Source organism: Dryobates pubescens, chromosome 11 (assembly GCF_014839835.1).
Source record: "Dryobates pubescens isolate bDryPub1 chromosome 11, bDryPub1.pri, whole genome shotgun sequence".
NCBI classification, from domain to species: domain Eukaryota; kingdom Metazoa; phylum Chordata; class Aves; order Piciformes; family Picidae; genus Dryobates; species Dryobates pubescens.
The window spans coordinates 18,983,939-18,997,826 of NC_071622.1; the positions used below are offsets into that span (position 1 = coordinate 18,983,939).

The window sequence follows — 13,888 nt, forward strand, 5'->3', positions numbered from 1 at the left end:
CCTCACATAGCACCGCTACGGTAGGCCTGCCCCGGGGACTCCACGGGGCCTCATGCCGGCCAGGGCTGCTGCTGGCCAGGCCTGCGCCCCTACCCGCTCCGGGGGGCGTCGAGGGCCCAAGGGAACGCAAGTGCCTGTGGTGCACGGCATCGGAGCTTTCCGCCTGCAGCTGCCGCGCCGCCTCATTTCTTCCCAGTTCGCAAGCGAGAAAGCCGCCTGTGCCGTGGGCGTTACCGCTCCAGAACGGGGCGGTTCCGTTTTCTCCACAGGGAGGGAACGGGTTCTGAGTATGGGGCAAGTTTTGTCCCACGGCAGCGTCTGCGGATTCTTGCACAGAGGTGAAGCATTGGGCACTGTGGAGAGACTAAGGGCGCGGAGGGGGGGCGAAATCTATGTTCAGAGTAATCCCTGTTTCTGTTTTGCAGTGTATGAAACACTTTCCCCCCTGTTCCTATAATACTTTGCGCTGCCAGTATACAGAGACAGCCTCTCATCAGGAGGTGGGACTGACTGCTGAGCTTGGCCTTCACATCCCTGCCGTCAGCTAGTAGCAGACGCTTGTTGGGGAGGGGAGGGAAACTATTTTGAGGCTTGTGTATTTTTTCTAGTAGTTGAAAGTGGTGGGTTTGTGTCATTCTTGGAAAACTACTGTTGTTAGATACATACATAAAGCTTACACATTGTACTTGAGAAGTTCCCTGACTTTGACCTTGATAAAAGCCAGAAGTTGTTTTGCTGACAGTATTGCCATGATTTCTCTGTTTCATTTTTAAAATGTGATGCAGTGTTCAAGTTTAAATGTGAATCCCCAACATCTCTTTTCCTTCTGCTTAAAACTGGGAGCATTATAAGCCAACATGGCATGATGCACATTACAGGTAATGGAGAAAAGCACTGATACAACCCAGCCACACAGCCTAAACTGATACAGCCTTGTTATGCTTCTAACTTTGCAGTTAGCATGAGGTTTTTAGCTTTCTTTCAGGCATCTGTGTTGTGTTTTAATATAGGTAAGACTGGAGGTATTTGCCATAGTCTTGTGTTTTATCTGCCACCTTAACTAATTTAGAGTATTTGTATTTTCTCATTCTTCTTTCAAAGTTGATACAACTCTTTCTGAAAATGTCAATTGATGGTTGTTGAGCACTCACCTCCCCAGGCCAAGAAGGCACAAAGATGTCATTTGATTAATAGGTGCTTTTTACTTCTTTCAGATGTGAAACCTGTAGCCAGGAGGAAGCTAAGTACAGATGTCCACGATGCATGAAATACTCATGCAGGTATCTATTATCTGAATTAAATTGTTCTGGTTTTCTAACCTATTTGTGCTGAGTGTGGCATGTTAAGGTTTTTCTTTTTGTCGTTTCAGTCTGTTATGTGTAAAGAAGCATAAGCTTCTGCAGAGCTGTAATGGAATCAGGGATAAAACAGCATTTGTCTCTGTAAATGAGTTTACTGACTTGAACCTACTGAGTGGTAAGAATATTCCTTGTGGTTTTTAAAGTTAATTGTTTTTACTGGGCTAGTACCACACTCTTTCTTGTTCTTGTTTAACTTTCAGATTATCGTTTCCTGGAAGACGTGGGAAGGACAGCTGATGCTGCCGCTCGACATCCTATTGTGCATAGCCCATCAACAAAAAAACATGTGAGTTTTAAATTAGCAAGTGGGACTGGTGGAGATAGGGTTGACCACCTGTGATTTCCCACTGGGGCAGTCCCAGTCCAGATTTCTGAGCAGGTACCTCTCTTATGTGGGTATGAATGACCTAGAAATGTATAGAGTCATAAATCAAAAGACGTCTCTAGGTATATGTAATAATAGTGTTGATGGCTATGTCCAATTGCTTAGAAAAATAGGTTGCTAGCAATGTACATTGTTTAGATTAAAGCATGACCACTCTTGCTGTTTGATGATAGATGTGTGTTAAGAAAGCTTGAACATTTTCACCTCCATGACTTTTTGAATTTTTAAGTACAAAGTTCCTGCATAAACGATGTGTTTATTAATAGCCTACGAATTATTATGTGCTTCCTTGTACATCAAATGAATGCAGCTAAAGTTCTACAAAGAATAAATCTAACCAACAATGAAATTAAATGCAGCCTTCTAAGGGTGAAGGGATTTTTTGTTGAAAGTCCCCCCAATTCCAGTAAAGCATTAATGAGGTGACAGAAATATATGGCACTTTCTGAAAATCTTACGATGATTAACTGTGAAGGCCAAGATCAAGAGGAAGAGAAAAAAAATCTGTTCCAAAATACTTTGACTTGTTGATAAGTCTCAGAAAGGCATCAGGACCATGTTGTTTTACAGTCTTGTGATGATATCTTTAAATACAGCACTAAACTCAGTTGGAGAGAGCTTACATTGGTGACAGTAAATTTAGAAGACTTCATCTTTCAGGCTGAAGTCATGCTCTGTGTGCAGTTAGCACCATGATGTCTTGAAAGCATACACTGAAGACAGTGAGATGCTACATAGGTAGCAGTTCTTAAGGTGTGGTACAGGGCATGTTTACAGGAGGATAACCTCTGTGCTACCTTCAAATCAGAATTTGTCAGAGTGGCTGAGATGGTCCATGCACATCCTTTCTGCTGGTGAGGTTGTACTCCAAAAAACAAATCTATGGGCAGCATTACACCCACAATGGCTGTCAGTGACTGACATGGTAAAGAACTTTACTGTGAAGAGGTCATGGGCATGTTGTTTATTTATCATGAAAAAAGTGGTTATTAAGGAAATTGATTAATAAGGAAAAATTCACCTGAAAATATATAGTTTCCAGACTCCCTTTATTAAGTTTTCAATTCCTGTAAGCTTTCTTTTGTTGTTTGACTTCGCGTTTTGAATGTATTATTCAACTTATTTCTCTTTTAATTATTTTGCTAGTTATATTGGTTGAGAAACAGAGCTCGGAAGTGTAATATCGATCTGAGAACAATGCCTGTGGGGTTTACAAAGAGAAGAGAAAATTCAACCAGTTACAATGCCGCGTAAGTCTTTGTTAGGTTGCAGTCAGTATTTTGCTTTCACTAAAGACGAAATCTGAATTCATAGCAACATGCCTGCTTCTAAAATCTGTTGGATGCATGATTTTTTACAAAAGCTACTTAGATTTATCATTTCACACTGCAGGTTTCAATTTTTTTAGGCTCTTTGAGGTGAGTTTAGCAGCTGACGGAATTCATGTTTTGTTTTGAAAAATACCAACATTAGGTAACAGGAGGAAGAACCAGCACTGTTGTGTTTTTCCATCTTCTAGTTAACATTGAATTTTGTTGCTGAACACAAGAAAAAGGAAACACTTCTTCAAAGATTTGTACCGGGATTATTGTAGAATGCCTTTTCAGAGGGATTTTTGCAATCAGACTTAAGTCTGAAGAGGTGCTTCCGATACGGTTATCTCTGTTGCATTGCTGTGTGAGAAGTTGCTATTCTAGAGGATATGGATGCTTGATACAGTGTAACTTAGAGAGACAAGTGCAGACAGACAGATAAGAATTCAGGAAAAAAGCTGAAAAGACTTTTAAGTGTTTTTTCCTTTATCCACTCTGGGTTTTCTCTGATATCCAGAGTTTGTATTTTGAAGTATTTTCACAGGAACAGTTCTAAGAGATCAACTTGATGCTCTACTGGGAGCAAGTATAAATGCTTTCTGGGCTTTCCATAGTACTCAGCTGTGTCAGCTACTGCTGATGGCTCTTCCGCTTGATTTTATTATGATTTCAGTTTTGGAGACAAGTTCTGTTTTCAGGATGTATTTATGCATTTATTCTCTGAGAGGTACAAGCCATGATGTCTGGCAGGGCACTGGCCTGTGGCTGGGCACTGGCTGGCCACTGACTAACCACCAGGTGTCTCTCTATAACAAAGTAATGACCTACCTGGCAAACTACTGAACCCACCTGCCTGTATATCATATCTTCTGAGGCAACAGCATAGTTTTTTGGGTTTGCAGATCTTTCCTTTTAGCAGAACATAAGGCACAAAAGAGATGTAGAAGTTGAACCTTTTAAAGTTACATATTTTACTGGTTCTGGTAGAGAAAACCTAGGGTAGACTAATGGAAAGAAAGGAAATCTGGGACATTTTCTCCTCTCTAGATCCAAATTTATGGATCACTGAGACACTTTCTTTTCTTTGGTAATGTGCTCAAACTTTTACAGATACATTCTGCTAATGTCATGCTATTGAAGTATCTCAGGGTTAGAACCGAGTTTAACTTTTCTAGAGAATTACCTTAATGTAACCTTACCTTAACAACATAAACCTTTAAGGTTAGTACAGGGTGAAGAGTATCTTTCAGAGCAAGTCCAAAAAGCCTCAGGATAATGGAATCAGTGGCTAAGAAAAGGACAGAAGAACAAGAAAGGCACAGATAAAGGGAGGTTTGATGCTATTGGGAAGATCCTGGTTATGGTACAATAATTTGCTGACAAAAACTTGCCTTCATGTATCATGTTTTTAAATCTCTTTTTCTCTAGAAAGCCTTTTTAGGTACATACTGAAGTATAGCTTGTGTTGGGAGCAAATTGAGCTTTGAGATTACTCTTTGAAGCATATCACATACTTTATGTTGTTTAACACAAGTAGATTTAAAAACCTGTTGGCAGATAGGTATGGAAATATTTCACAAGCTGTCTGGGAGAATGCCTTATCCTTTCTTTGGGAAAGGTGTGGAGAGTGTGACCAAATTGGGATGAGGGTTGAGGCAGTAACCAGGAAACTCCAGTCAGTAGTCAGATGGGAAGAGGGGAATGAGCTTGCAACTCCATGGCTGGAGATAATGACAGTGATGAGACATTGGAATGGAATAGTGCAACTCCTACTGCTCTGCAGTCTATGCTGTCCTGCTCTGATCCTCCCTGCTGTGTCACAGTGTCACAGGCATCTTCACCTATCTTTCTCCCAGCTCTGTTCACAGGACCTCCCAGACAAAATCCTTCTTACCTCTCCTCCCCGGCAAGGGGAGCCAGAGGGCTCAAGTCTTCCCCGCTGGTAAAAGGCATGCCTATAGTCTGAGAGCATCTGATCATACAATGTATGTGGGAGAAGAAGGAATCCTTTTCATTATCTGTCTTCCTTGATTTGGTTCTGAGAATAAAGTATAGTGTGGAGGTTTGGGATTAGCATCAGTTAAGACATCATTAGTGTTATAGAAACTGCTTTGAGTTTTACCTGAAAGGCCTACAATGTCAACTCTAATCCTTAGCTAAATAGAGATAGTTTAAATTAATTTTTTGAAGTGTTGCTGTTTACCAGGGAGCTATGTGAGCTGGGGGTTGGGCTAATATTGCACTGTTGGAGCTGTTAAACCTGAATGTAGTTGTTCCAAGTTTTGCTTGCTTTCTGGGACCTGCCAGAGTAAGTTCCAAGGCAAAGAAATGGCACTTGGAAGTGCCATTTCAATAAACCAGTCGCTCTTTGGAACATCTCTATGTGAAGATGAGTACTGGCCAATTTCTGTACCTGAAACACTTCATTCTCATAATGAATCCAATCATAATTTCGTTTATTTGCAGAATTTCAAGTGGTTTTATTCTTTAAAGATTGTTACAGTTTGGGTTACTGGGCCTTGACAGCATCCCTTTAATTTACACAAGACTCTCAATTCAAGCCTAGCATGTTTTATTATTGCAACACACTGTTAATAATATCTTCTGCTGTTGGGAGCCCCCTTGTTAGAACACTACACGTTACAAAGGAAGCATGCTTCAGTTCTTCATTGATTGTCATGCTGTTTACTGTAACTAGGAAACAGCCTAGTAGAAGTATTTCAGTTTTGCTGTTTATACATCAAATCCAGGAATTAGCTTGATGAAGTTTCAAGAAAACGGAGACTTCCTGTTTTGAGTGCTCTTGTTTGAAGTGCAGCAAAGTCAATTTGGCACTAGGAGCACGGTTTGGAGAGGGGTGGGAGGAATGAAATCATACCTCTGTGTGTTAATGTAAAAGTTACTCTTTCTTAATCCACGAGAGAATCTAGTCACTTACTTGGGCTGAATTTGCATTGCTTATGAAAGCTGAGAAAGTCATTGTTACCCAAAGGTGTAAATACTGAATGCCCAGTATTTCAATTAAACTTCAATGCATTAGATGAGAGTATTGGGTGCTGTCAAATTAAAGGATAGGTGGTCCTTCATTAAACTGCTTTGTGTCCTTTTAATCTCTTCTTCATCAAAATAATGTGGACAGGAAATAGTATTTGTGTTTTGATGTAAGATGTGCTGTGTGCTTTGCTGTGAAGATGTTTTAGATCATACACCTGTAGTTCTGTGAAAACTACAGTTGATTATAGAAGATAATTTTTTTGAAATCTTAGAGGAAATGGAAGGGAGACAAGTGAGAAAGTTATTTTGCTTCACAAGAGTGGTAGTTGCAACACAGCCTGTACAGTTCTGAACATAATTTGCAGCTACATCTCTGCAGGGGAAGAGGTGTCTTACTTCTCTTTTCCCCTCTGATCAGTTTCCATGCTTCCACAGAAGCCAAAATAGGACGTGAAGCCAAGCAATGCAGGGATGGGCTAGGATGTTGCTTTTGCTGACATCAGTGATGTACTTGTGCCTCATCCAGATCTCTGCCATTTTGTAGTTTTATAGTCAGTGCCATGGTATTCCGGAAAACTGTGGGGTGGCGTTCCATGGCAGCTGAGCAGTATGGAACACTTCATGCACTGCGCTGTTGCTCAACTGCAGATGACTTACTCAATTAAGCAATTTCATTTTAAAAATGAACATAGTACATGTCAGTTGTGTTTGAAGGAAATACTACCCCAGTGAGCCATAATGGAAAATGAAGTCAGTGAGATCTGGAGCCAGGATATCTAATTTTAATCGGAACTTGTTGTGAAGCAGCTTTGATAGAATCTGCAGTTGACATCAAGTTCTCTAACTGGGCAGAGATCAGCAATGGTGAGGGAGGCTATGCCAATTCTAAGCTTCTTTTTCCCTTGCCTTCTCCTGCCCTGTTCTTCATCTATCTTACCTCTTTCTGTTTGCTGTTTACTTTATGCAAGACTACTTTGAAGACAAATGGAAATAAAAAAAGAATCAACATTTCTGTTTTTCTACAGTGAAACATTTGGACAACAAACAATCTTTTTAACTGCAATGTTTCAAATCCCAGATTCATACCTCTTCCTCTGCACTGTTCTATAGACTTCCTTCCATGTGTCTGGAAGGGGGAGGGATGGTGAAAGTCTGAAAAGAACCCTCTTAAGCTGATTTTTACTCAGTGATGAGCTGGATCTGCTCAGTGAGCCTGTAGGAGACTGGTCTTGCATGTGAAATCAGAATGTGCTGTGTGATGACCATTTCTGCAGACAGATAAAGAGTATTCCTAACAGGTAGTAGATAGAAATATTTCTGGAACATTTCTTTTTCAAGTGTCTGTTTTGGAGACAGCCCCTCAAGACTACATACATGTTTCTGTGAGCTGTATCAGGGTTTGTCCTTTTCATCTTGGAAGAGGAAGATGGATAGTACTCTCATTGCTCTGGCTCTCTTGATTTAAAAATCTGACAGAAAGAAAGCCTGTCTCAATAAAGGTTGGTCACTTAGAGTAGATGAACATGGCCTATTTGGAAAAATTATGGAAGATGATGAAAAAATGCTAGAAAATCTTCTTTAGTTGATAACATGTAACTATAGGGTATGGGTTAGGGTTAGAGCTTTATCATGGTTAAAACAAGGTGTAGTTACTGGCTAACACTAAGAATATGCATTTCTTTTTCTTTCCAGGGAGAAGAAGTTTTACTGGCATTTGAAGCTTGTATTTCCTCACTGTCATGCTGAATATGTTTTGAAAGGGTAAAGAGCTTGAAAAACATACTTTATTAATTAGTCTGCTGAAGTTGAACTGCAAAATATTTTAATCAATTCTTACCCGTTTCTATTACACAAAGTAAACTCAAATATTATTTTTAGTTTTCATTACAAAGACATTTAAATTGAAAATATACTAAAAGTTGTGTAGTGCTTTCCTCTTTGAAAGCTATCTAGCTTTTCAAATCAGGCAGAATGGTTGATTGCTAGTCCTTTTCTCTCTGTAAACAAGAGCAGCTTGTATATCCAGTACACCTGGCATACCCTCTTCTTACGGCGCAAACATTCAGCAAGGTTTGCCATCTCTCCTCCCTGGGACACTGGAGCTTCATGTAAGATGAAACAGATTTGCATTGTGGGAAAACCCACATGCACATTTTGCAAAGGCCAAAAAACAAGCTCTTTTTGACAAATGTTTCTCCTTTTTTCCTAGCCTGCAGGAGGATGAGAAGTAGGCCCTTGTCTGCTTTTAATACTGTAGGAACAGCATGTTTCTGGTGCAGGGTTAGAAACTAAGAGATACACATCTGCTTCTTCCTTGTATATGTCAGAGAAGTCCTGGTTTTGAAACTGAGATAAAGCTTCCAATTATCTGTGCTGTATCGATAGACGTTTGTGATCCTTCCAAAAAACTACTCAATTGTGCCACTATAGTGTGCAAACACTCAGCTCCCTCCAGCTGACTTGGTTAACAGATGTTTGTGTACATGATGAGCCGTGCCTTATGTATTTGATTTTTATCTTTGATGAAAGGGTGCCTGACGATAAAGCACTCGCTGATATCCTTAAGCCATACATTGATCCAGTGGAGTCAGATCCTGTAGTTTGTCAAAGGTGTGTATTGAACAACTTTTCTACTTAGTTCATCTAATGTACTAACAAAAGAAGGGAACAGTTCTGAGTAAATGGCTTCAACTAGCTGCTCTTTTAGCATGCAGAGCTGAATTCCCAGTCAGCAGTACATCTTTTAAATCCTGTGATGAAAACCATCCTAACCAACCAACTAACCCTGGAGTAGAGCCACCAACTTTAAACTGGGAAAAGATTAAGAAATTGACTTGTGGCATAAAGATCAAATAAAGCAACTGTAATTCTAAAAATGTAACCATAATTAACCTCAATGGGGGTGAGAGGGAACCTTTTCTTTAGAGTAATTAGAAAAGCATACTTGTCATTACAGCTCTCATTTATAGGAAATACTTAGTATGTGGCAAATTACTGCCTTTGTGAATACATACTTTTGGCTGTTGATGTGCAAAAGATGCCCATCTCTTACAGAAGATAGGAAGAAAGCCATTGTACATCATGGATTCTTCATTTCTATGGCATATTCTTTCTTTCAGATTAAAAATGTATACAATGTCTCCTCAGTCAGATGTACAAATTTTAATGAAAATAGAAAACAGGAAACAAAACTCTGTCAGGTAAGGTGATTCTTCATTTCGTGTGTTTATTAATTAAAACCAGCAAAAGTAATAATGCCTTTTTTTTTTTTTAGCCTTTAATACAGAGATTACATAATCTCACAGGTTAAAGTTCAGGGAGTAATTAGCAGCCCTCATAAAAAAAGCAATCAGCAAAATTGTTATTTCTTTGTCTTGCAATATGTCAACACTGAAATTTCTGTGCAGTTACTGAGTAAGAAATTCAGCAGACTCATCCTTGGACAATTTATGAAGCTAGGGCACTTTGCAGCTAGATTGGTGGAAGAGCGAGTGTACCTGTACCTCAGTTGCTTCAGTAGCAAGCCATGCAAATGTAACACCTGCAGTAAAGATAGGTTTGTGTTAAAATGTGAAATTACTGTATTGACCAGTAGAAAGAGAGGTGTCCATTCCCTTCTGCAAGTTCCTCTGTGGATGTCTTAATCTCCTCAAGAGCTGAGGTGATAGTTGAGTTGAGCTGTCTTTTTAAATCATTGCAGCAGAAGCTCTGTGTTCACCAGCATCCAGTCACTGCATTTGATATAACTCCTTTGCATCACTCTTCATGTAACCATATTTTGTGGTTACTCCAGTTGGCAAGGAGGGTGTGAAGGCAGACCCTGTGAACTACAGACCTGTTAGTCTAACCTTAGTTCCTGGAAATATGGTGGCAAAAATTTTACTGGGTGCAACTGAAAGGCATATAAAAAATAATGGAACCATCAGGCACAGTCAGTGTGGGTTCACAAAGCAAAAGTCCTGTTTAACTAAAACGCACCTAGTGGATGAAGGGGAGCTGGTGGATGTAGTTGTTCTGGATTTTAGTAAGGCTTTTAATACTTTCTTTCCTTCCTTTTGATGCTTCTGGACAAATTGTCCAGCTGTGGGATGAGCGGGTTCATGGTATGCTAGGTGAAGAACAGGCTGAGGCAGAGCTCAAAGGGCCATAGTGAATGGGGCTACATCTGGCTGGTAATAGCTCACCAGCAGTGTTCCTTAGGGCTCAGTTATGGGGTCAGTTCTGTTTAACATAGTGATCAATGATCTGGATACAGGAGTTGAATGTTCCATTAGCAAGTATGCTGGTAATACCAAACTGGGAGGTTCTGTTGACTCCTGAGGAACAGAAGGCCTTGCAGAGGGCTCTAGATAGACTGGAACACTGGGCTATGATTAATGGGATGAAATGTAAAAAGTCAAAAAGCCAGCTTCTACACCTGGGAAGGAGTAATGCTGGGCACAAGTGTAGGTTGGGAGGGGAGTGGCTGGACAGCGGCTGTACAGAAAGCCATCTGGGAGTACTGGTCAACAGCAGGCTCAGTAGGAGCCAGCAGTGTGCCCTGGCAGCTAAGAAGGCAAACCATATCCTGGAAGGTATAACCAGCCAGTCAGAAGAGGTGATTGTTGGCTGTATTCAGTGTCTTCAGTATTCAGTTAAGGAGTTTGGGCTTGTCTAGTCTGGAGAAAAGGAGGCTGAGGGGCAGCCTCATTGCTCCCTACAGCTTCATGAGGAGGGGAATTGGGGAGGGAGGTGCCAATCTCTTCTCTCTGGTATCTGGTGACAGGACATACAGGAATGACTCAAAACTGGTCCAGGGGAGGTTTACACTGAGCATTAGGAAGCATTTCTGTACTGAGAGTGGTGAAACATCAGAACAGGCTCTCTATAGAGGTGGTCAATGCCCCAAGCCTGTCAGTGTTTAAGAAGCATTTGAACAATTTTCTTAATAACATTTTTACATCAGGTCAACCCTGAATTGGTCAGGCAATTGGACTAAGTGATTGTTGTAGGGCACTTCCAACTAAAATAATCTAGTCTAGTCTATTCCTGAACCCCCGGGAAAGGAATGTGGTTGGATATCCCAGGTGATGATTGTCCAGGTAATTAAGGCCTACTGGTGCTCCCACTAGGGATTAAAAGAGGCATTTACACAGCTTTCTGAAAGACAAGATGTCTGGACTGATACCTGTTTAGTTCAAGAATAACCAAATTCTGGGTGTTTAGGGAAGAAGTTTAGCAATGGTTTAGCTGGTGGTGTGAGCTGCCCTGCAAAGTTTACTGCAGAAGCACCTGTTGATAGATGAATTCTGCTCAGTTCCTCTCTTTCAGCTGCATTTCCCAGTGCTCCATGAAGGGCTGTCCAGCACAGGCACAGTAGCCATGCAGTTTGGATGTGCTGTTGCACCCAAGTAACGAAGCCTTTTTGGGAGTTCAGCTATAGGAAATGAGATCAGAAACAACTTCCCATTTAAAAAATATTTTTAGCAGACTCTTCTGCTTATCTGTTAACAGAACAGGTTCCCAGAGCATGAGCAACATCTGTCCCCTTCTCAAGTAACAAAAACTGAAAATGCATGTTACTGCTGTACATCTTGCAGTACAAGGTTGGGAAGGTGGTATTCAAGCAACGATCTTGAAGAGTTACTTGTATTGTAAAATAAAGGAATTCATACACAGGTGGGGTTTTCTGTGGTGTTTTGGCACTTGGGTTTTCACATTTCCTTTTTTAGAAAAGAAGGAAAAATTGCTTTTGTAATAGCAAGTAATGTGCACCTCTTAATCTTTTGAGGTGGAGTATGTGAGTTGCATAGAAGCCTTGGGAAAGAACTGGTTTAATATCCAAGTGGAGTGTCTCTATGCTCATCGGTTTCTTTTGTTACTTAACCATTTTCCTCTTCTGAAATCTGTGTGATGCTTCCTTAGCTCACTGATTTGTTGAGAGAGAACTCTCCTCAGGAAGTTAAATTTAATTGCTGTAAATAACCTTAAGTTCCAGCCCCATCTGTATTCCCGAAATTGGCTTTGCCTGGTCTACTCTATTCTATTCTATTCATATCAAAGTCACAGGAATTGGTATTTACCACATCTAGTGAATGCAAAGTTTAAAGTTTTAAAAGAACTGCAGAAAGTTAAAACAGAAAAGTTTTGACTTGAGAAATGCAGTTCCTCACTTGGAAATTATGTGAATCTGTTCATATGAGTTGTTGGAACAAGCCCAGCTGTGGAGTGCAGACAGGTCAAGGAAGCAACATATTGAAAGAAAATTCCTTGTCTGAAAGGAAAGAACAAAGTTTGTTTGAAATGATGGCACTGCTGTGTCAGCAGAAAAGCATCTTCTGTCGACACAAGCTGTGCTTCTGCCAGCGGGCGCTCTCAGCACAGTTAGGCCAGCGTGCTGCTTGTGACAAAGGCTCTATGAGGGAATTTAATTTTTTTCTGTAGTTGCATTACAGTTAAGTAAAAGAAAATGTGAATTGATTTCTTCTCCTGTGGACTTCCCCCTCACTTAAATTAATTTGAGATGTATGGCTCTCATTCTATAAATCAATACCTGCAACTGCAGTGGAAGTACTTGTGACCAGCTTGCTGCATGGTGGTGTTCAGCCTGGAACAAAAGCTGAGTGGAGACAGTGCTGTCATGTTTTTTTATCCACATTTCTTTAACAGTGGGGAGCTGTTAACTTCTGGCTTGTGTAGCCTTGAGCACCACTGTCAGAGTAATTTCTCATCCTGTGCCACCTTATTCTGCAGGGTTTTAGGCTGTACGTTCCTGTATGACAAAATCCTCTTCCGTCCTTCTGTGGGCAGACTGGAAGAGTAGGATTGGTGTAGTCCACGAATAAATAGAGTCTACATGAATGTTGTGTTATTCAAAGCTTCCCTTGGGCTCACCAAAAAAATTCCTTCTCCACAAACACCAGATAATAGAAAGGCTGTAAATACACATTGCTGAGTTGGATGTTGATTTTAGGTTTCGCAGAACCTTCTGAAAAAAAATACAGTTAATAGTTACAATTACATCTTATTGAGGAAATCCAATGGTGTTTCAGATAATATCTAAGCAGAATTATTATGGGTTATAAAATGTCAGTCTTCTGTTTTAAAGATAAGTATGTTACAGAAGGATTTTAGTATTTCCTGCAATTGTTTATTGAACAGGAGTTTGTGGTTTCGTTCTGGCTATTTTCTGTGTTTCACAGCAAATGCCTTTTTTAGTTTGAAGGTCCTCTGCAGAATGCTTTAAATTTTTTGGGTTTTCTTTTTTTCTTTCTCCAAAAATATAAATTAGTCATGTAGTAGAGACTTCTGCTTCCTCACAGGAGTTCTGCAGATCTTAAGAAAGCAGCTGCATGGATCCATTGGTGTGCAGACATCATGGACAGTTGCCAAACAACACAGTGCTTGCTTTCTTCTTCTTAGGTGCCTTTTGTAATTGGTGGTAACTGTTCCTAGAGAACTGTGTGATAAGCTCTTACTTTTGTCTTCTGTAAAACCAGCTTGTCAGAATTGCTTTCAGTATGAATTGGAAGCACTCCACAATTACTTGGAGTAATGTAAAGCATAATCTCTCCTCCTGTCCTCTCTTCCCTACCTGTCACCTAGTGCTGTATAACACTGAAACTGTTAAGCCACTTGATAGTCTTCTTATTAATTGCACTTACTCTTTAATGAAACTTACAAAGAAAGGTTTGAGAAAACCAGCATTACACAACTCTCTCTCTGCTTTAAAACCTTGGTTTGGAAAAAATCTGCATTTGAATGGGTTATAATAGTTTTCCATTTGGTGGTGCTTGCCTCTGTCACCTGTTATGCAATATTTAGATGGTGGTTGGTGTCTATTCTCTCCTTAGCTG

General features: G+C 40.3%; 1 protein-coding gene across 1 annotated transcript in view; it reads left to right on the top strand.

Annotated features, from left to right (window-relative positions):
- Positions 1 to 13,888, top strand: part of ZNHIT6 (zinc finger HIT-type containing 6) — a 30,374-nt gene that overhangs the window by 240 nt on the left and 16,246 nt on the right. Inside the window, exons 2-8 of the mRNA XM_054165194.1 lie at positions 1,215 to 1,280; positions 1,370 to 1,476; positions 1,562 to 1,647; positions 2,893 to 2,996; positions 7,746 to 7,814; positions 8,583 to 8,663; positions 9,173 to 9,253. Of these exons, the coding sequence (XP_054021169.1) occupies positions 1,215 to 1,280; positions 1,370 to 1,476; positions 1,562 to 1,647; positions 2,893 to 2,996; positions 7,746 to 7,814; positions 8,583 to 8,663; positions 9,173 to 9,253 (594 nt within the window). The remainder of the gene's footprint in view (positions 1 to 1,214; positions 1,281 to 1,369; positions 1,477 to 1,561; positions 1,648 to 2,892; positions 2,997 to 7,745; positions 7,815 to 8,582; positions 8,664 to 9,172; positions 9,254 to 13,888) is intronic.